Raw genomic sequence first — 24,113 nt, 5'->3', positions numbered from 1 at the left:
TTTCTTGTTTTCAATTCTACTGTTGTTTAAAAGCATTGGGCTATTTGCCACATCCTCCATCAGAAAATGATTAATTACCCCTCATTAGGGCAGTAAATACTATTGATATCAACTGACTTCACTCAGGCATAAATTACAAAGAAAGTTACTTAGAGTTTTTCTCGCTAGAAGAACTCTCTGGCTGGTTTCACATGATGAGCACAGACTGACAGGAGCTTTATGCGAGGAGACAGGCTCTTGTCAGGCGGCTTCCATTTCTCTGAGGCACCTTGTGTCTGTGTCACTGTGCAATCTATGCACAATGAAATCTATGTGCTCCAAGGCTTTACTGGCTCTACTGTCTCTGCTGTCTTGGGGTTATGATGTTATATTGTAGTTTGAGAGTGAAAACCAGACTTCCGCATAAACACTGATTAAAGGTTTATTAACCAGAGCAAATACTTCAACTTAAAGCCTAAAAATGATTATTTCCAGCAGTTTTTTGTGTTTTTGTTTGTTTAGAGGTTTTTTTGGACTGTTTAAAAAATAAAATTGAAGTTCAACCCGTCATAGACATTTGGATCGGTACAAGGATGAGAGGAAATCTTTTTCTGAGAAAGTTGAAAGTGTTTAAGGACACGACTCAAACATGGGTCATCTGAGGTAAAACAGGTTTTTGTTTTATGTGGTGTGTTGCTCTGTAGAAAAATAGAATGATGTAAAGTGCTGCAGGTAGACATCTATGACTTTTTGCCTGCAGCACAGACACATAAAAATAGATTACACTGAACTGGACCAGGTAGTCCAGGACACAGCACAGAGGGGACCAGAGCAAAGACTCTGGTGAATGTTCATTTACTGGTATATGTTTTGACACACAGATAGGATGATTGGGTTATTTGATTTTTTTATTTTTTTAACTGAGGTTGAAATCTCCCCAAGATAGTTCAACGTTCTCCTCTGCCTGGAAATAAAAGAGGAGCCAAAAATATCTATGTGCAAATGGTCAATGAGCAATGCAACTTCTAAACAAAGAGTTGTAGTATGTAAAGAAAATAACTTTTTTTTATTTAACTTTCCATGGCTCATAATAGCAATTTACCCAGATTTCACTTAAATATATCCACTGCACTGCAATAATTAAGTACACAAACTTAAAATCTGTATTTTGTTCTACTCGTTGTTTGTTTTTGTTTTTATGGCTGCATTCTCTGTATCTTGGAGAGACTGATTAGAGGAAAGTTTGTCATCTCAACTCATTGTGGTGCTGTTAAGCAACAAAAAAGCTCGTTTTTGTTGTATAAGCCTAAATAAGTCGATTTTCTCAAAGGCCTGATAGTTTCTCCTCAGTCCATAATGTTCTAAAGAAAGCTCATTCATATTTGTCTTGGTTCCATCACTGATAAAGGAACAATAATCATAAACATGTTTAAGACAAAGATGTTATCATTGAAGTGTGGAAATTGTTTTTTTTTTTGTTATGTATAGTACCAGGACTTGTTCAATAAAATAATAAATAATAAATAGTTTCAATAAAAGTTTCTTTAGTGTCTAAAAACAGGTCTATAGACCCTACTTATACTTTTATTTTGAAAACAAATCCTGCCCAAACTTGTGCTCAGCACAGACCCTCATAAAGGTATCAGTTGAGAAAACTCATTAAGAGGTTGCATGTTATTTAAAATGTGTTCAATTTTACCTTGGTCTATTAATATTGGACAAAGATGTGTAAATTAAAAACTTTGCAAAACATTTTACAAACGTTTAATTTCAAATAGTTGAGAACTGGTGAAAAAATACAAATACAATACAAAGAAATTTTAAAAACGTAAACAATAAAATTAAGCAAATAATTAAAAAAAGAATTAAAGCACTTCAGAGATAAGGACATGTTTGTTATTCGAACTTGCAAATCTCTGTAGTTACGAATTATGAGGAAAAAAATCGTAAATTAAAAAAACTTGGCAGAATTTTGAGATATATAAAACAATGTTCTAATTTCTAATACTCATCCTTTTTAAGACGTTTTCAGTTTTAATGAAATATTCGCCTGATTAGACCGGCGTTAGGACCCAGCGGAGTCCACAGCGCACATGGCTGGTGTCGCTTCTCCGTTACGAGCGGGGATGGAGAGTCCGCTGCTGCTGCTCTTTGCTCTCCTTCATCCTCTGCCTTCACTCTCGTTCTTTTAACCTAGGAGAAACATCATTTCAAGAAACCCCTCGAATATAATAACAATATTTCTCTAGTGCGCGTACTTGTGCGTTTTTCCTCTCGGTTGCTCTAAGACTGGTAAGGAAAAGTTTGTGACAGCTCCTCCTGTCTAGTGACAGCTCGCTGAATTCTCTCGGTGTCTGGAAGGAAGAGCCCCGATTTTGTTTGAACTGTCTTCACCAGCATCTCTGAACTATCTGCTGGCGCAGCTGATCGGAGCGAAGCCCAAACATGAGGAGCTGGATGCGCAAAGAGAACTTTGCCGCTCTGCTTTTGGCTCTCCACGCTTGGTGCCTTTCCGTGGAGATGGAGATGGTTTACAGCCTGAAAGAGGGTGAGTGTTCCTTATTTAAAACATGGTCAGTCAGTGCAAAGTTGTTTTATTTCATTTCATCTTGAGATTTCTTGATCCTGTTGGACCTACTCTCTTCATGCTGTTTCTCATCAGAGGAAGACAAAAGGGAAACAGATTTTTTTTAGATCAGACTCAGTGCAGATGAAACAATAAAAGGAAGTGTGTGTGCTGCTGTAGGATGATCAGATGAGTTCAACATCCAAGAGGATGCAGCTTCACCTCTGCCTTGTAAACACCAAACCAAAACAGGATTTTTCTTTCTGTTCTCTATATCTAAATTGAATCTGCTAAATTAACAAGCCAGAGATGACTGTGTGTGGGAAGCCAGATACTTTCATGTGCGATTTAAAGACACAATGTCAGGCGTAATGACAGATAAAAATACTCAAGTGGATTAAAAGCTGTTTTTCTTTTTTTTTCCTGGGTATTTGCAGGCGACAGGGAGCTTTAATTAGGAACAAACAGCTGTCAAAAGGAAATTCTGTGCATTCTGGAGAAAACTTCATAATTTTATTTTTTGCAAAATGTCTCATGTTTAATGGAATGCTGACAAAGCAGCTGGCAAGACAGACAAATGCTGCAGAAGCGTGTTTGCAGGAACTCGGCATGCCGTCATTGAAACTTTCATTGAGAGGGTTATAGTTTGTGTATGAAAGCAGGGAAATAAATAAATATACTTTTTATGAGAGGGTGCTATTGTTTAGGTCAGCAGGACATCGACTCCAAATGTTTATCATGGCGTCTGTCCACTGGAAATTAGGCTGTGCTGTCAAAAATAATGTGATAATTCATCTTAAACTGTTCCTTTTTAAAATATATATATATAAATATATTTATGCTTTTTGTTGTTTATTTTCTATACTGAGTGCTAAATGAGGAATATTAACACAAGAACTTCTTCTTGAGGCTCCTCTGCCTCCTCTTGGAGTTGGAAGTTTCTGGAAGGGACCCGTTATCTTAACTGGTTCCACCTGTGATGGAGTTAATCAGACTTCATGCACAGCAATGAGGCAGACGCTGGCCATGTTTCTACAGTGGAAAGCAGTTTGCTAACAACAAAGATTAAAGCTACACAATAGTTCTTGGACTGTAAGTCTTTCCGGTGTGTAAGTTGCAACAGCCAGAAAAATTCTGATAAAAAAAAAAATATGAACAGACATTTCATCAGGCAATTCATAATAATAGATAACAATAGTAGACGGAATATATGCATGATTCACTACCGTAACACATTGATGCATATAAATGACAGATGAACAGTTCTTAAGATAACCCTAAAAAACATGCTAACAAGTCAAGTAAACTGTATACAACAACAAATTGCTAAATCCGTTGGAGTCTTCATCCTCTATGTTGCTTTGAAATACCACAGAGGCTGGTGTAAGACAGAGGCCATGTCCGACATCCTTTACATAGAGATTAGGGTGGGAATTTGGAAATAGCCAGAGTGACACTTCTTCTGTGTTGCTGTCAGTAGCAAATACTGATGCACACATAGGCAGTGTCCTCTGGTTGTTTTTGTAGTAGTTGTTGCTATTTATTTAATTCTAAAAATCACATATAAATCGCACCTAACAAATACTGTAAATGTTTTTAGACAAATGTTTGTTTTCTTCACAATGGTAATCTGCCTTCTGTTGAAAGATGTGTTTTAATTAAGAGAAATACAATTTAAACAATTATTGGGATTTTTTTTTTCCTAAGAAAATCAATGCGACATTAGGAGACGTATGGACAGATTTCAAGTTTGCTAATAGATGTGTCACATCCAAAAACCGTCTGTCACCCCCCAAACCCAGGTTTCCCTTCTTATGAATGTGACTGGCTTTGAAAGTTTTGACTTAGCATTTGAATGAGGACTCAGAGTACCAAACACTTTCATCCTACGTGTCTGATCTCCTGCAGTCACATCAACCAAAAAGAAAATGTAATGGAAAAATAAGGGGGGATTTAGTATAAGATAACTGTATGTTATTGTTGTTTTTTTCATTACAGGAAACAGTTGACAAACTACTTTTATATTCCAAGGTTCTTTGAAATAGATGAGTGAAAGGAGCTTTTCTTAAATCTACCATGTACATATTAAGCAATTTAATACATTTATGCATGTTTTGGGGAAAAAACAAACATACCTTAGATGAGCTGCATATTCCCCCCGTGAATATCTGTAATGCCTTAATGGTTTGGTTTAATCGTGCCCTAAATCCAGAACAAATAGTTACTCAATTTAAGCCAGATTTGTGACGAATGCGTTGCCAGATTGAGCCAAATTTGGAGTAGTGTTACGGTTTGACTATGACCCAAAGCTAGCATGAGTGCTGCAGGCTGAAATGGATTTTTGGCCTAAATCAGTATCGCCCAAAAACTGTGCCATTGTCAGTCATACTATTAATGCCGGCAGGGAGACATAATGTAGAGCTGACTGACTTTGAGAGCCAGATTATTTTTGAGCTTGCCAGCACTCAGCTGCAATCAGCAACCTGGCCAGATTTCAAATGCTGATGCGTTGGTGCTTACTGAAGATGTGCATCAGAAAATAGGACTTCTTTGAGAAAAACCTTAAAGGTGTGCTGCTGACATTAGTAATCGTGTGGATGTATTTGTCTGTATATGTGTTTTTTCAATCAATGTCATGACTAATTATCATTTGATATATCTGTGTAAATATGTATATATCTGCTGCTTGCTTAGTTCAGTTTTATTTTTGTTTTGATTGCTTACACTAAACAATTTCCAAATCCAAATTGGCACCGAGCAACATTGCCCCCCCCCCCCCCCCCCCCCTTCCCCTCCCCATTGCTGAGAGCTATCGGTTTAACCCTGGGCTCACACTGCATCTAATCCAGCTCCGGTGCAGCCGCCAGAGTATTTACGTAACGGAAAAGTGTGAGAGGCACTCACACGGCATCCTGTCCGGTCCGGCTTCGGTACCGGTCTCTCCAGTATGGAGTTATTTCAGTCTCAATAATCAGAAATGCACACATACTCCAGAGCTCAGAATCTGTTTCGTTGGCTTAAGGTTTTGTCCGGACGCCGGAGCGAGCCAGAGCACTTTTTTGTGAAGTTGGGGCAAATTGAACGACCTAAACCGGAAATAATGCGAGTTAGTGAAAAGTTAATGTGGAACATTTTTCAAAATAAGACCTATTTTCCGCTGTACTCCATATGTTTTCACCGTGGTGTAAATATTGCATTATTTCCGTTGACATGGGCTCACAAAGTGTGTCATATCTGTCATTTAACATCATGGATGACGAGAGGCTAATCACAGAGGTCCAGAACCGCCCCATCCTTTAAGATACTAGTATGCACATCCTTTTTATAAGGATAACCACAAAAAAGACAAAGCTTGGGCTGCAGCAGGACTGTAGCCATGCATAGCCAATGTGAGTCATCTGCTGCTAGACTGCTAGTGTGAGCCCAGGCTAAGTGAAGCAGGGAGCTAGTGGCCCACCCAGGTTATTTCCTACGTCAAAAATACGCTCTTTTTCATCTGCTCCTGATTCACAATGATTTGAATGAAAACATACTCAGCAATGCGACTTTGAGCATAATTTTCAATATATAGTTGTCCAACATCAGTGAAATGCACAAGAACATGTGAAATACACAAAAAACTTTATTTTTATTGGAGCAGATCTTAAAGTGTTACAGCAAAACCAACAGCAGCCCCAGAAGGTTAAAAAAAATCAATCAGCTCAGGTTTACAAGGATTTCCATGTCTTTCTATCTCTGTCTCTTTGTTTCTTCTTTCCATATCATCTGATTTTCTGAGGATCTGACTCTCTTTTTATTATCTGGCTTTCGGAAACTCAATAAATAATTAGAGTCAAATGGAAATAGATTTAATTTGAGGATATCAGCAGGTCAGACTGCACCACCAGGCTAAATTAATGAGAAAGATTGGACCAACTTTTTGTTTTTTACAGACCAGTACTAAGAATAAAAAGATGAAAGTAAAAACGTACTTGCAAACTTTTAAAACACAAAAAATGTCTCTAACATCACATTAGTCGGAGAAAAAAACTGCTTAGCATAATTTAATGCAAAGTCAAACCTGTCTTAAAATCTGTGTTGAAATACTAGTCTAGTGGGAGAAAACCAAGAGAATATCCATCTTTCCAGAAACAACCTCATTCTAGTTTGTTTTTCCAATCCTCTGGGTGACGGTCGTATGACATTTTGAGGACAGACCGGCATTGATTTGTTGTTTATGAGGCAAGGACAAGCACCACTTAGAAAGCCTCCCACTGGGAAGTGTTACTGGTCACTATTCATCACAGAAAACAAACTAGAGGATGTATTGGAGGTCAACATAACCAGAATCAAAGACTATAACTCGCTATAGAAACGTTTGGTGCCCACATATTACACGGGGCCTTAAGCAGAATCACATGAAAAAAAAAAAAACAGAAGAGGAGGGAAACAAAGGCTATAAGAAAAAAGTTGTATATGTCAAATGTTGATGTGCCGTTTAAAAAAAGTGTTTTATGTCAAAGTCAGGAAGCTTTTGGGGTTTCATGAAAGCGTGTTTTTTTTTAATTGAAGTGTTGACAATGACTGTGTTTTCATGTTTCAAGTTGCAGATAAAAATGAACAAACCTAATTGTTTGTTTTAGAATTAGGAATTTTTTTATTCAAAGTTTTAGCCATGATATCTTTGCAAAGCTTTTAGGTTGGTTAATGGCAATTTTATTTATTGTTTGTTTGTTTTTTTGTTTGTTTTTCCCCTTCTTTTTTCCTTCTTATTTAACATTAGGAACTTCAAAATGATATGGACCATTGTGGGCTCATAACTGCTTAAATATATACAAAACCTTTATAATTTCTAAAGTACTGGCAAATGAAGGACAGTCCAGAGTGAAATAACTCAAGTTTCTTTATTGATGTGATCAACAATAAAAGATAAATCAGTCAAAGCAATAGCAACCTTCAACAAGGAGTACAGTCTAAGTTGGTTGTGAGAAGGTGGGGGCTTTTGTGGGCTTTTCAGCTTGCGTCTTTTCAGATTTTTGTGAATCCTGACATCACCTTCCCCTCTGCATAAAAGCACTAAGCAGTAAAGTTAAATCTATGTGCCACTTTATGATGGTACATTCAGATGTAACCTCACGGTCACTTATTGTAAATCCGAGCTTTAGTTTAATCTGCAAGGAACAAATAAGTATCATCAAATAAAAACGACCTGAGAAACTGGCAAAGAAATCAGTTATGCTAATATTTGTTTCAAACACAACTGACTCAAAATGATTGTGAAATTTTAAATATCAGTCAAAAGTGCTTAATGAACACAGCAGGGGTTAACTTCTAACAGTTAATATTTAAACACTAATAGTCTTTACTAGAAAAAAGTAAATGATAGATTGTGAAGTTTGAGTGCTTTAGTTTAGTTATACAGTTGGGTACTTGGTTTTAGTTATGTTGTGTTTGCTGTTTTTCTTCTGTCAGTGACACCAGGTTTAGGTTGCCAATCATCCACTGCTGTCTTGATTTATTTCAATGATTGTCAGTAGTGTTGTTTAGTATGTTTAGGTTTCTGCCACCATGACCAGTCTCTTATTTTGGGTCCTACACCACCAGTTCCTGACAAGATCGGTATTGTTCTTTTGTTTTGTTTGGGCTGCAATTTCAAAAATGCATTTCTGGATCTGTTTTTCCAGAACAAGTGAAAGGAAACTCTTTGACTAATGACTTGAAATATTTTGAGAAAGTGAGTAAGTAGAATGAAATTGGTTGGTTCCATAAGTAACCACAAAGAGCTCCAAAACAAAAGAAATTCCCCAGGGAAGTCGGTTTTGCTAGCTTTTTATTTATTTATTTTATTTTTTCGATGGTTAAGTGCAAGATTGGAACACAGGAAATCAGGGTTTGATTTCCCAGGGGGCACAATGAACTTCGTCCAGTGTGGGTCCTTGAGCAAGACGCTTCGTGCTACTGATTCAAAGAGGTTCATTGTGTCTATAAATTATACTGGGTACTTAAATTATTTTTTATCAGACACTGGTTTGTTTGTTTTTTATAAAACGTGACATGTTTCGGTGGAATACCTTCCGCCTTCGTCATGGTCGTCCCTGACGAAGGCGGAAGGTATTCCACCGAAACATGTCACGTTTTATAAAAAACAAACAAACCAGTGTCTGATAAAAAATTATTTAAGTACGCTTCGTGCTACTGTCTAACTATGTATATCCACAAGGGAGCCCAAGTCTGGGTCTCCCTGTGCAGGTCCCCAGCCCAGATAAAATGCAGGATTGTGCCAGGAAGGGCATCCAGCATAAAACTCTGCAAAGTCACCTGTGCAAATCAGTGAAAGTTGATTTGCTGTGGCTACCCCTTGTTAAAAAGTGAATAGCAATCAACTTGGCTCACATTTTATTTTTTACCCAAAATGCACTGTGCTTGTATATACTCCCAATGGTTTATTTACCCTCCTTGTTCCACTGGATAGTTTACTTAAGCACTCATAGTTGGTGAACTGTAACAGTTTAACTTGTGTGACATGATTCTCCACAGCTATGAAGTTGCTGATGAGACATTTTTGCATGTCACCTTGCTCAAACTAGTTATGTGAAATCTTTCATGTAACCTACATTGTGTTACATAAGACAGGCCATAAAGATAAACATCAATATGACTTTAATTTTATGAGATAGCTTTAGAGACTGGCAAGCCTCTCCCCTTTCTAGTGTAAAATATAGTACATTCACATCTGTAGCCAGGCATATTTTAGCGTTTTAGAGCCAATTCCATTGGGCAGTCAAGACAGGCCAGAATCATGCTCTGGCATGACTCCAGAAACTGTTCCGAATGTGAATTTCCACTAATATCTTGGTAGTTTGGTAGTTGAACCTGACTTCACTTCTTATCGTCCATGACAGAATCCACATGAGCTTTCAACCTTTTGAAACTAAAGTTGTGTGAGAACTTTAAAATTAAAAAACTTTCTTTAGATCGGTATACATTTGGGCTTCAAATAGAAATGTTACACCAAAACTTGGTGGGGAGCTTCCATTAATTTTATCCACAACCTCCATTTTTTTTATCATTCATTGTTAGATCTTGACAGCATCTTGACAATGACACTCTAAAAACCCCATTGTGCTTCTCCCTTTGAAATTTTCTGTCTGATTGATTCATTATAAAAAGTTCATACCTTCTGTTTTCATTTCTAGACATAACCGACCACATGTAGTACATTTTTGTCCCTCCTCTGTTGGTGGGTAATGATTATTTTTTGGAAAGATTGTCTGGTTAGCTTCTAAAGTAGGCCTGCTCAATAAATCGGAAATGTATCATCCTGTCTGTGTGATGCAAGTTTCGCAAAAGATGGTGTAAATTGCCCAAAAATTGTTACTTTAAATGTTTACACACCTGCTAAAACAGTCTTATGGCACCTTGAAGAATTAAACAAATCAAATTGAGCCCTTTATGCATTTGACCAATCTGATGGACCCCTTTCATATTAGAAGGCCACCTCCTATGAAGACGAGGATCATTTGGATAATAATTTATGTTATATTTAAATGTAACTTCTTCAGTAAAATGGGAACATTGTATTTGTTGTTTTTTTGTCTGTTTTATGTTCATGTATCTCGAGTCATATATTAATTTTTCATTAATATCGCACATCGCAATTTTTCTTATATAGTGCTAACCCAATATTTATGAACGTATTTATGCTCTCAAGCCAGACCCCCAAGAAATCTACTATTATCAGCAACAGAGTCCTGCTGCTATTCTATACATTATTGACAGTGTAATTGGCACAAGTATGTTTTCACGTGTACAAAAGCTGAGCTGCAGGTTAGTGTCCTAAATATCCCTCACAAGTAAGGTGTTTGATAGATGATGGCTGCCCTCCCCCTTCAATCTGCATCATTCAGACCTGAAGACAGCTGTGAAGGCACCTGCCGCTACTGCATTGATTGATTGTTTCGTACGTCTTGTGAAGTTCTGTTATGTTTGTGTGGCTATTTCATCTACCATGAAGAAAAAGAAAAACACATTACCTTGCAGCGGAAAGAAGAGATGAAAAAAAGGATAATAAATAGATGTCAAAAGAGAGGGAACTTGGAATCACTCCTGTCACAGCTTATCTTTAAGCAGCAAGCTTAAAGTGCAAACATGCATTCATCAGTTCCCCCCTTTTCTAAAGAACACGAGGATGGAAGTGGAGCAGAAGAAAAAGTGAGAAAGGTATGAGAATGCAGGAACTTCCTGGAACAGCAAGAGATTCTTTCTTTGCTTCTTTTCCTCTGAGAGACCACCCTTTCATAGAAATATTACGTTTTGGTTGAACTAGAGAGAACGGACAAAAAACAAGAAAGGAGACTGATGCAACTACACCGATGAGGTGTGAGAGTCAGTTGCACTGCAGGTTAAAATACCAGGTTGCCTGACATCAATAATTTCACTTTTTTGAAAGGTCACTCGCCTCTTTGTCAGTGTATTTACCTTGAGATGTTGACTGAATCTTGCCCCACTTTTCAGTCATTGGCCTTTAAAATGCCGGACTTTCTGACAGAAGACATAAGGGTGGTTTAAAAACAATATTTTATTAGGTGAACAAATAAAGAAAGACCTGGGAACTAGAGGTGATTGAACTTGAAGATTCTTGTTTGATATTTGAAAGTGCATTGATGTACATTTCTTCATATTCATGTCAAGTGAATTAAACGGTATGTGTCATCTGCAGAATAAAATCAAAGGTAAAAAAAGGAATCAAACAAATCATTACTAGTTTTCAGTTTTTGTGTATTAAATATTTGGGGGAAATAGGATTTTGTTACCCTATATAGCTGGATTCTCACCATTTTGATCCTTTTGTTGGGCTGCTTGTGTACTGCAGACTAAAGTGACACAAATCCATTTTTTGGACTGTTGAAACATTTGAAGTGACGTGAAATTGAATGATTTTTAAAAATCCAAACTGGGTTGCATGAAAATGTGGTTCTAGGTCAGATTTCTCTCTGATCATTTTCAATGCAACTTCAGTCTGAATGCAGATCACATTTTTTTTAATTTTGAAGTCACTAATGTGCAACAGTTAAAACAAACATTGGAGTTTCATTTTAAAAGGAAATTTAATATCTGCCTTTGGTTGAATTATTCTTATAAAGTCATGTGTGCATATACATTAATTTAAGCATGGGTCCCATTGAGTCTATTCACATCAAAACCTGAAACAAGTACGGAATAATGGCCAACGAAGGCAGTATGCTGATCGTCACAATAGGTTAAATAAAGCATCAGTTCAGAGAGAACGTCTTAAGGCCCGTACACACCGGGACGAATATTCGCCAGGCGTTATTCGCCAGCGTTTTTCGCCACGTTTTTTGTGTTCACACCCAGGCGATTTTCGCTGACGATGAGTGGAGTGAACATGCAATTTCATTCCCTGACATTAGATGGCGCTTAATGTAAAACAAAAATACTCCTGTACACAAGGTGGCGCTGCGCAACTTTACGCTTCTTAAAGTCGCTTTTCACTCAGAAGAAGAGAGCAAATATTTACACGCTTGTCAGAATCAAACAAAGAAAACATGAATATTTCAAGCACGAACCCGAGGCGTTTTTTTTTTTTGACGCTTTAACGCGTGGCGTTTTTTCGCGTCGGTGTGCACACTCTCGTTGGTGCCCTTTGTTTAGTCACGAGGCGTTAAACGTCGGCGAAAATCGCCGGCGAAATTCGTCCCGGTGTGAACGGGCCTTTACTGCTTGTTTTTGTCCAGATGATGAAGCAAAAGTTTGTTTTAAAGAAGCCAGGTCAATGATATAGAACATTTAGCCTATGGGACCAGAACTTCTTTTTAAGGTGTGCATTAACACTGAGGATTATCACTTCTTATACCATGGTCCAGGTGAATGCTCAATTCTGATTGGCTGCTGTGTGTGCATTAAAAAGTGATATACCACAGGATAACCGCAAGGCGAAAAAAGAAGTTCTGGTCACCTAGCCTAAATGTTCTGAATCCCTGCGCCGGCTTCTTTAAAACAACCTTTTGCTTCATCATCTAGATAAAAACAAGCGGTAAGAGGTGAACTTTCTCTCTGAACTGATGCTTTATTCAACCCATCGGAAAGATCAGCAGATATATATCGCTTTATATAGCCGAATCTTGACTGCAGCAGTGGTGCAGTCAATACGCAGAGTATTTTTTCGCCGCACCACGCAATGATCAAATAGTCCGCTTTTTGTGAGAAAAGTGATCCACATTGGGGAAAAAACAAGAATTAAGGACTAAAAACTGGTTACTATTTTTTTTTGTAAGTTACCATAGTATAAGCAGGTTAATGGCCTTCGAAGTATGCATTATTACTTTTTAACGCTTCGCATCGGACGGTTCAGGCTTCTACGGCGTGCGTTAAAAAGTGATAATGCTTACTTATTCGGCCATTAACCCTTACTTAATCCACACCCAGCAGCCAATCAGAATCGAATATTCACCTGGACCATGGTATAAGTCAGATTTAAATGAAAGGTTTAAACATGTGTCCTAAAAAGTTATTTTAATCATTAGAAATATATGTTGGAGCTAGTAGTGTGCATGCAGGTCTGGTTTCTATTTCAACTTTTTAAGCAGCATTCTGTCTGCACCTGCAGTATGCTATTTGTTCCACACAGGAGTGTTTCCCTAAATTATCCATTTGGTTAATGAAAGATGTGGCTAAAAAGCTATATTTTACAATCAGACAGCCACATCCAGATCTTTATGTTTCTGCACGGACGATGCACCTTAACTACTTCAAAGAGCACAGAGCAGGGCCTGCAAATCTTATTCAGGCATATTTGGCAAAAATGTTGAAGGACGACTCAGAAAAAAAGAACAGACAACAATGGAGAAATAGATCAAGGCCGGCAAAGGAAATGACAAAAGCTGTCAAAACGACAGGAGTATTTTAGATTGAAGAAACACGGTGCATTGTCTGCAATGCAAAGGAGACCTAGCATTTCACAACAGCACAGGATCAATGTTCAACCATATGAAAATAAATCTTCCTACAATTATACCTCAACTGATGCCAAGCAGTCTTAATGGTTATGCACTTAAAAAAAAAATTTGCGAATAAAACATCTTTAAAAAAGTATTTATGAAAAAAACTACTACCCCATTCTTTCAAGCTTTTTCTAAAATATTGAAGTAAGAGGTATACTTATTTTTAGCAAGTAATGCACAAATTTCACATTACTGTGTTATTTTTCAGTATAAGTTCACAGAGCAAATACAATTTCACCAATACCCAAAAATATTCTATTTTTTAAAGTACACAAATGTAAAAGAGGTTCCTTTTCTTTTAAATCACAAAAGTTGCTATTCTCCTGTGGCTTTATGCAAAATTTTCTATGCACCAAAACACGTAAACGACAGCTTATTAAAATCAATTTAACTAAACAACACTCATTTTTGGAGCTGTCTTATTTAAAATAAAATGCAAAAGTGTTGTGTGTTAGACACATCTGAAATGATTTTTGTGAATGCTTTGCAAGACGGCTTTATACCACAAAGTCATCTGCCATTTAGAAAAAATATATATTTTTAACCTGTTTGAGTAGAAAATCATTTCTTCGATGTTAAGTGTTGGACTGTATTTCATAAACTGCCAAGTAGTAAAGATTTTACCTTCAAAATTCAGCTGTGTCAGCAAGTTCAGTTTTAATAGAAAGTATTCTTCAGGATACATTTAATAAAAGCTGTAAAATGTTTCTTTTGATGTACTGAAGGGGAAGAGATTTGATTCAGAAAGAAAAATGTGCAAGTAATACTCGATTTCATTTGGAAAAGAAAGATTTAATAACCTATTACCTGCAGCTGTCAGAAGCTTCTGTTTGGTCTATTTCTGTTGTTTTTTATATATATATCTCGGATCATGTCACTTGAATGAGCTCTTAGGTTCCTCTGTATGATTTATGTAAGATGTCAATCTTCCTTTAAAGTACATCTATGCATGCATTTTAGAGTGACTTCATTTAGCATTCTCTTTGTTGAGAGTCCTTTGTTTCTGACACATTGAAGCACAGTTCAGTTCATCTGGTATAGTTTGAAAACAAAGAATACTAGAATATGTGTAGCAAATTACATATCATTTCATTTTTTTTAATTTTGTAAAATTTGAAAGCTTTTATAGTAATTGTAATTATGATAAGAGATTCAGACAACTTTATCTCATCCAGTTTTGCAGTGTTTTTTGCAGGAAACTCCAGTTAATGTGCATTTCTCACATGATAGGTCTACCGCTGTGTCACACATTGAATAGCCAAAAAAGCTAATATTGTTCTAATATACAGTGAAAGCTGAACCAGAAAGCAAAGTCATAAAGCTTTGTTCCAATACTCACCTATGGTCATGAGCTCTGGGTCATGACTGAAAGAATGAAGTCCTAAATACAAGCAGCCGAAATGAGTTCCCTTAGAGATGGGGTGAGAAGCTCGCTCACCTGGAGAGAGCTCAGAGTCGATCCGCTTAACCTCAACATTGAGAGGAGCCAGTTGAGATGGCTTAGGCATCTGGTCCGGATGTCTCCTAGACGTTCTCCTGGTGTTGCGGGCATTTCCCACTATGCGGAGGCCCCGGGGAAGACCCAGGACACGCTGGAGAGACTACGCCTCTCCACTGGCCTGGGAATGCCTTGGGGTCCCCCAAGAGGATCTGGAGCAAGTGGTCGGAGAAAGGGAAGTCTGGGCATCTCTGCTTAGACTACTGCCACCTTAACATATAAATTTGAGTGGAAGAAGGTGAACGGATGGATTTTAGATCCTTCCTTTTACACTAGTAATTGTAAACACAAATTCTTAAATCACCACACCAGCTTGACTTTTTTTCTAGTTTTTTCACTGTTTACTATACAAGTGTCATTATACGGAAACATAGTCTGTCATTCAAACTTAACCAATTTTCAGTTTACAGAAAAGACATTCAATAATTTCTGAAGTCCATGATTGGATTTTGAACAGCATTAATGAAACCTGAAGTGGGACAAGCATACTGTCTCAAATTCTCTTCCCCAACTCAACAGCAATCTGAAACTGGACAATTTGGCTGGACAAAGCCCATAATCTTACTCAAAAAATAGTTTTTTTGTTAAATGAAACCAGCTGTTTTACCTCCCAACCCTTCAAACTAACCAGCCTCCAGTGGTCATTTAAGGAACTGCAACTTTTGTTTGCCTTTAAATTCTGGAGCTGGTCTTCAGTGGCCAAAGAATTTACAGAAATGAGATTTGGTTTTTAGGTCATTTAAAGAGATATAGTGGGAAAGTAGTCATCCAAGCAGAACTCGTTTTTGTAAATGACTGATCCGGTGTTGATTTCTACTTTATGTCCTGTACATAGGCTAAGCACAAGGGCTGTTGACACTGCCCAGAAACTATGAGGGATCAACCCATTTTAGTCGACCCAAGGACATAATGTTTAGAAATACAAAAGTCACAGAAATCTTTAATTCCAACAGATTAGACAACAAAGAAACCTTCAACTTTTCATTTCAGGACACATGTTAAACATCTCAAAAATCTTACGTTTTCTCAAAAACGTTCTTTTTTTCAGACTTACATTAACTTTTGTAAATCATTTATGTTTCTGTCTTCAAGGAAAGAAAATTAGCTATCCCTGCATGTATGTTTCATGACAGTTCACTGCTCCATGTTGGAGCTACCATAGCCCAACGAGTAATATTTTAATTAGATGTGGTCTGAAAACACATTTTGCAACCTAGTTTTATTTGGACACTCCCTGGCTTTTCCTTGGAGTTGGTTAATGAACAGAAATGTATTAGCATGTGAGAATTTTAAATGAATTGAGAGATGTATGGTACAAGTCTGTCTTACTTTCTTTTTATAGCTTTTCCTTTTACAGAGCTCTAACCACAGCATGTGGGCTAAGTCCTGCTGCTCCATCAGTCTAACATGGCTTCCATGCACCACTTAAAAAAAACAAATTACCACCAGCACGTGCTGAAATGTTCCACTAAAATCTAGGTGGTCTCTTTTATGTCCTCTATAGCCTATTATGTAAAGTAAATAGATCCGACTCTAAACAACTTGACTTATTGTCAAATTAAATTCAGCAAGCAGAAAAAAAAACCCAACTATTTTTGAATTTTTAGGCGATTTGCCGCTATAGCTAAGACACCTTTATTATTGGAAATCTATGTTAATTTTGTCAGGAAGAAGAAGGGAAAATATAATTCAGGAAGTAGGAAATTCGATTTTGAAATGCCAGTTTTTGGTATAATGCGCATAATCATCTTACACTTGAAGTCTCATTCATTGTTCTCACATATTTTACCTCTAATCTCTTCTTAACCTTGCATTCTTAGGTTGAATAAAGGAATTAGAGGGAAGGGAGCTGTGATTGAAAACAAAGACTTTTTTTTAAAGGAAATACAGTACAAATGGAGAACCAAATATAAAAACTGGGAAGAACCTTTTCTTTTTTACATCTTTTAAATTAAGATTATTGTTGGGTAGTAAGGCAGAGGCTGCTCATGAACTGTGTGAGAGCATCTATTATTGATGCCGTGTCTGCACACAAAGTCCTCTGAGGCACAGCACATCTACTCACAGGAACTACAGTGAGCTTTTACTCTTCTTACCAGCATCATTCACAAATACTTTCAATACTTATTTGTCTTTCACTGGGTCTACCTTTTGGCACTGTGTTGATTGAGAATACTAATAATGACCCACTCTGATTAGAATTGTGTTTTTAGTGTTTTTAATATGTTCTTGTGGTATTTTGCAATGACGGAGAGCAGAGATAAAGAAAATTAAGATTGAAAAATGGCTTTCTGAGTATTTCTTTATTCTAATTGTTGGGAATCAGGACACAAAACCAAGATACAATGCCCCTTCTGCGCTCCATCCATGTACATTTTCCTTTACCTGGTCCGAGTTGGTATCACTCAAAACTGGACGGCTGGATAGCTCCAATATTGCCTGCCGTTTTTGTTGCACTTTTAATGTTAGGTTGGGTGTAAGCTAGCGGGAAAGCACGTAAACAGATAGATGATGGGAGGTGGAGGGGTTTGTTCCGTGCCAACAGCCCCACCCATAACTCAGAGGTGAAGTTTTAATTAACTCCTGCCGTTCTGCAGAAACTATGTCAGACAAAAACGGCATTATCACAATTAAAAGACCACTGGGAACGCTTTTGAAATATATCAAAAGATGACTGGGTCCATGTTCCGGACCCAGTCTTTGTGCTGTGTTATCTGTTGTCCAAGCTTATCTGATGATCTTTCCACAGGAAGCCATCCAGACAAGACAGAGCAGCTTGGGGACGAAACCAAACCGCAGCGCCATGAGACCACCATACCCCAGATTCTAAAGGGTAAAGAGCGCAGACCTCTGAGCATGCTCACATCAGGAGTAAGTATTAAGGCAACCACAAACTAGCACATTCGTGGTCTGATGGCTCAGACGGGAAAAAAGCTAATGCCAGTAGTTGCAGCCAAAAACTGTTATTTATGCTGTAAACATAGTGCCATCCCGTCCCTTTTTGCTTGTTTTCTGGCTGTCTTGATTCCTTCTGAAATCCCTTCTCGTGTGCTTAGTTTGTGCAGATTGCTTAGTTCTCAACGGGAATGTTTCTTCTCCTTCAGACTTTCTGTTTTTCCCTGTTTTGTTTGTTAAATATGATCTTACCCCTCAGGCAAGACACACTCTGTAATTATTGCTGAAAAAAAGGTATTTAGACTTTTTACATGCTACTGGTACACAACCGCGATTCAAACAAAAAAGCTTCTGAAGCTTAAAGGCAGTTGTTGCTTGTACATTTTTTGTGTGCATCACAGTTTAAGCAAAAATGTAAATAGACATACACACAATTAAACTAAAAAGAATTTCTGTTCCTTAAATTCTCTTTTAACAGAGGAAGTTTTTTCTGCAATTTGCAGCCAGAAAAAGTTTTAAATTTGGCACGGCTCTGCAGTTTTCTAACCGTTTTCCTTTTTCAGACAAAGAAAGTGCGTAGGTGTTTGAGAATTCCCTGAGCAATCAAACGTAGCTGGTGTGGGACACTCACCATCTGAGTAAGCTGTTTGTTTTTAAGCTGTGTTCTCCTCTCAAAGTCACTCCGAAAAAGGGCCAGTGGTGTTAATTACCCCAACATCAAAAACATGTCACGCAGGCGAGTGGGAAATGAAACTTTGAGCTTTATAGATTTAATTATACACCCATTTTCCACTACGTTAGACATGCTCTCCTATCAGCTACAGCTGACACAGGGGATTTTTATTTTGTTTAGAGGATACAAAAGTTTTACAGTGAGCTATCAACAAATTGACCCGTCTAAATTAAACCAACACCAGGGTCAGCTGCTGATTGTTTAAGGAAATTAAGGAAATCTCTCAGGAAAAAACAGATTTCTATCGTAAAGCTGCTTCTTATGTCGAAAGGTTATTAAAGAGCCACTGAACCTTCTTGTCAAATATTGACACTCTACGTCCAATTTGGCTTCTCGCACTTAAAGTTTTCTATCCTCTTTAGCCATCTGAACCATAAAAACTATAAGAGTGGTGAATTTTAAGGATGTTTGGAAATTGTTTAAACTTTAAGTGAAATGTGTCTTTCTGAAGTAATGCTTCCGAAGCTTTTATAATAATTTCATTATTTTTACACTAATCAAATTTTTCTCTGTTTTGAATTTAATTTGCTCCAAAAAAAGAAACTTTTTTTTGTAAATTTTCTACATCTAAACACCACTAATGTCATTACTATCATAAGCTACAGTGGTGCTTTGTTTATTGTGGAGTTACAATCTAAAAATTACGACGGAGTATTAGGGCCACCAAAAAAAAAAAATTAGAGCCACCAAAAAAAAAAAAAAAGTAAAATTACGAGATTTTATCTCGTAAATTTAGGAGATAAAAACTCGTAAATTTACGACTTTTTATCTCATAAATTTACGACTTAAAATCTCATAAATTTACGAGAAAAAAGTCGTAGATTAAGGAAAAAACACTGAAGTTGTCCGTTTATCGGAACCTAGCTTGAAGATGAAGTATGTGGAGCCTTTTGTGAAGCTTCATTTCCGGATTATTATAGGTTTAAAACAAAGAGATTCTGAACCTTTTGGTGACTCAAAATCAGATTATTTTCCGTGTAGCAGTCTTTCCAGGGTTCAGTAAAGCGGAGTTTAATATGTAAAATAAGGAGCTCAGAGACACGTTTGGGTGTAGAGGATCGCTGCAGCCTTTATTCTCCTTTTCATTCACATTTTCTGAAGTTCATTTGTCTCATTACGTCATGAACCTGTCATCCCAACACCAATGCGGAAGTAAACAGTGTTACAAACGCCCCCTCCTGCAGATGAAATGTCCCGTTTCAGCATAAAACAATAAAGAGGAATGAAAATAGTGTTTTATATTAGCTTTGGAACGTTGAAAATGCCAAAAAAGTGCTCCTCCTTTTGTATGACGGAAGCGTCACACAGACGTAGAGTCTTGTTTTTGGTGGAGAAACAGGATTCAAGCGAACAGCTGCAGGGACACCGACGATGGCTTCATCGGGCTGCAGAGATCCTGCAAACCAACCATCAATAAATAAAACTTTAATGAATCGTAAATCAAACAAATGACCTTCCAGACATTTGGAACGTTATCAATAAACATTCAGCTCACCTGTTCAACAAAGTTTAGTCGGTCTGCTCTGCTGCTGCACGGCGTTCACCTGCTGCTCTGCATGCTAACTTCCACTGTAATATCCTAAAATTACGACTTTTTTTCTCCTAAATTTACGAGTTTTTATCTCCTAAATTTACGAGATAAAATCTCGTAATTTTACTTTTTTTTTTTTTGGTGGCTCTAATTTTTTTTTTTTTTGGTGGCCCTTATACTCCGTCGTAAAAAATGACCTACGATAAAAGAAAAGAAATTTTCATAGTTCAAACATTCAGAAAAAAATATGTTCAGTATTAAATAGAAAAAAAATCTGATAGCAATCGTAGATTTATGTAAATTTGGCAAACTTAATGCATTCTGTACTGGAGACACAGCACAGAGGAGTTTGATTGATTATGGTCAACCAATCAGGAAACAGAACACAACTGTCTATTGAAGAAATAGTTGTAGAGCAGAAAGGTAGATGTTGTCTGTGTTTGACACAACTCTCTGCATATAAAATATATTTGTGGTAGAAATTGAAAATTGTAGGATGCTAAGGTTTTCTTCCTGTTCCTCCTGCGGCATTGTGTGTTTCCATGTCCTTCCTTGTGGGCAACAGGGAAGTAACCCTCAAATCCTATCCCACAGGCAGGATGTGTGACATCCAGGGCACCCCTCTCATCACTCCTCATATCTTTGTGTCCCACAGATTTACCCTGCCTCACTCCAGTTGGAGGTAGTTGCTGAGAATCAAGTCTTGGTCCTGTTACTGGAAAAAAATGAGTGAGTTTGGATGCATTCTGATTCTATCTCCATGCTTGTCATCAAACCTGGGACAGCGGTATCTGGATACTTATTATGCTCTCACACAGAGAGGCAGCCATAAATCACCTGAATTTAGTTACACATGCAGGTTCGGAATATCATGTCGTTTATTCAAGGAGGGAGGAAAAATACAGCCTCTTGTGACTGAACTATTTTATAGTTTATTCTCTGTGAAAAGCCAAAAAATGAAAGCTAACAAAGAATAAAACTCAAGGGAGCCCTGAAGACTTCTCTGCTTTCCCCTCTGTTCACACATCTCTCTTCTCCACACTGTGGACAATAACACAGTGAACTCTGGAAGGAGGGGATTGTGTGGAGTTCAAAAGTGTTTACAAACGCTTGCGTGGAAAGACTGTGTCACAGAGAGGCACAAAAGGCAACACAGATATTTAGAATTTCTGTAGAAAATCTATTTCACAAGAATGTTGGCGTCAGTGGCTGAAGTCTGGCCTCTGGTGTTTCATATGCAGAGTCGGGGAAGACGTAATATTTTCCTCTACTGCTTTGGGATGCAGATAATGATGCCGAATTTATAGACCTCTGGTAAGATTCAGCCACTGACTAGACATACAGTTCGCATATAAATTTGAGAGCAAGAAAATATAGCTAAATGTTACAATTTAGAACTTACAGTTTGAAGACTTTAACAACACAACAAAGTACATTAAAGTCCCACTCCAAGCATCTTTTGAGTGTTCCCTGTGGTCTTTTAATTATGATTATGTCATTTTTGGCTAAAATAAAAAAAAAACTGTCGTTTTCTAGCTCATAGTTTCTACTGAGTGTAGTTCATTAGAATTCCACCTCTGAGTTTTGGACAGGACCATTGACACAGACTAAGCCTGTCCCCACTTCCCATCATCTGTTTGTTTACACGCTAGCTTACAACGCCCCATACCCCCAACCTAACATTATCAGTGCAATGAAAATGGGGAGCAATATATGAGCCAACCAGTCGTACAGTTTTGATCCAAATGCCAGCTCAGACGAGGGAAACAAAGACTTGCATGGATCTATTTGTCTGAAAGTGGATGCATCAGTTACTTGATCAGTTACTTGGTTTATCAGCTTGTTACTTGCCATTGTAAGATCCACGTAACACCTCCAAGCTTTTTCCAACAGCCTTTTTTTGTCCACCCTGATTCATGATTTGAATAAAGATATACTCAGAAATCCAATTTTAGCTTAAATTTTCTTTATGTCTTCTATCATCACAAGAACATGTTAAAAACGCCTAAAACAGAATTTTCATCTGAATGGATCTTCAAATACCTTCTTATTTTAGGCACTTTACTGCACACCTGGTGTTTATATTTCTCTAGTGACTATACTTATTGTTCTATAACTCAACACTTTTTAGGATACTTATTCATTCCTATCATGAACTCAGTCTGGACTAATATATCCTTTGTTCTTCATGTGACTGAGTTCAGCTGTGAGTCACTCCTGGCCCTGAAGCATTCTGCCGGTCACATTCACTCTGTTTCCTGTCAGGCCAGACATGTGTCCTCTGATATTGCTTGGGATGCCAACGTAGCACAGGTGGTCTCTGACCTCTATCAGGGCTCTAGAGTGTGACCAATTTGGTCGCACATGCAACCTGATTTCTCAGTGGTGAAACCAATATAAATTTTAGATTGAACCAGTGCTCCCGGCCATATGAGTTGTAAAGAATAGACATCTCTTCGACTCTAAAAGTACCCTTGTGGTTCAACAACACACACATACTTAGCCCATACTGTGGTTGACACCAGTCAGAGATGGTGAAAGATGCTAGCCCACCTCTGATTGGCCGAAACTTCTGCATGTGTGTACAGGCTTGGGTTCGTTTGCAAATCTGCGGTCGGAAGGAGGTGAGCTAGCTGTGTCTGATAAACAAAGTGGATTTGTCATATAATGAGATCAGATTCAAAGAAAGATTGACAACTATCTGCAAAGAATACCCAGGCTTGATCAAACAAAAAACTTCTTTTTACTTCTTGCACAGCGGCTCAGACTCATGGAGCTGTGATTAGAAACTAATATAACCAGTCAGAGCAGGTACCCAGAAACCACCATGGCACAGTCCAGAGTCATCTGCACTGTGGCCAAACCAGTCCATTGTGGTTCTATTTTTTTCAGCAGGCCAATAGTTGTAAGCAGCAGATTATCCAAAATTGGTGGTTTTGTACGATCCCAAATGTAGTTTGAATAGCACCAAACAGTGTGCCAATAAAGCTCTGTTAGTGGTTCTGAACACGCCTTTACATTCAATGATAAATTAAATATACAATTAAATAAAAGGTGCCGCTTAGCAAGCGCAAGACGACTGTTTGCTTTAATTAATGTGAGGACAAAATGAGCGCTTATTTTATGGAAATGTAGTCATTTCCTTTTAAACATTAAAAAAAAAACGGATGCACTTAAATGTTTTCAGAACAACCCCCTTTTTTCTTCCCTCAAATGAATATTATTTTTCTTTTTGCAAAAAACAGAAATTAATTGAAGCGAGAAAGATAGATGGTTTCTAATAATATAACAACCAGACCATATTATTCCATTTACAAACATTTCTGGTTTTGACAGCACAAAGAGAGGATGTTGGGGGGGATTGAAGCACATGCGAACCCAGTCTGAGGCACTGGAAAATGTAATGTGAATTCTCTTTTTGCCTTTTTTACTGCAATTATATGATACATAACTGTTTTTTTACTTGTAACATATTAGAGTGAGGGAAGAGGATAGAAAAAGAGAAATAATTATAGAAAAAAAAGCACTGAGATGCTGGGGGGTGAAATACTAAAATGACTTCTGGTGTGTAGTCTACATGTCCAAGCGAGTGGCTTGGCCAGTTTCTCTGCTCAGACACAGTAAAGCTCACAATATAATGACTGTGGGAAGATGATGGACGTCAGTTTAGCATTTGTGACTGGTTCTTGGGCATTTTGAGATAAAAAACAGAAAAAGCTCAATGCTTCAATAAAACGCCCTGCCCGAGTGTTCCCTGTCCTTTTCAGCAGCAAATGGGCAACAAACAAAAAGTGATCTTGTATAACTGTGCTGTTAAATGCTATGTGGTTGAAAATGTGGGTGCACAAAACTTGTAGAATTCAAGTCGAGCCCTGACTCTGTTACTAGATTAAATGTAAAATTACAAAAAA

The 24,113-nt window shown here is 37.6% G+C and overlaps 1 protein-coding gene across 3 annotated transcripts in view; it reads left to right on the top strand.

Moving 5' to 3' along the window:
• The first annotated feature begins 959 nt into the window (after window positions 1–959).
• The window catches only part of LOC101169556 (disintegrin and metalloproteinase domain-containing protein 12), an 84,225-nt gene continuing 61,071 nt past the window's right edge, over window positions 960–24,113 (top strand). Inside the window, exons 1-4 of one of the 3 annotated variants that reach the window (XM_023963430.1) lie at window positions 960–2,271; window positions 2,377–2,527; window positions 17,793–17,914; window positions 20,858–20,931. In XM_023963430.1, coding sequence (XP_023819198.1) covers window positions 2,425–2,527; window positions 17,793–17,914; window positions 20,858–20,931 — 299 coding nt within the window. In that variant the 5' untranslated portion in view covers window positions 960–2,271; window positions 2,377–2,424. Of the gene's footprint in view, window positions 2,528–17,792; window positions 17,915–20,857; window positions 20,932–24,113 lie in introns of all 3 variants that reach the window. The other 2 variants (XM_023963429.1, XM_023963431.1) reach the window with 2 other exon arrangements.

The sequence above is a fragment of the Oryzias latipes genome, chromosome 15, assembly GCF_002234675.1.
Source record: "Oryzias latipes chromosome 15, ASM223467v1".
Classification (NCBI taxonomy): Eukaryota; Metazoa; Chordata; class Actinopteri; order Beloniformes; family Adrianichthyidae; genus Oryzias; species Oryzias latipes.
This window is presented reverse-complemented; position numbering and strand designations above follow the sequence as displayed.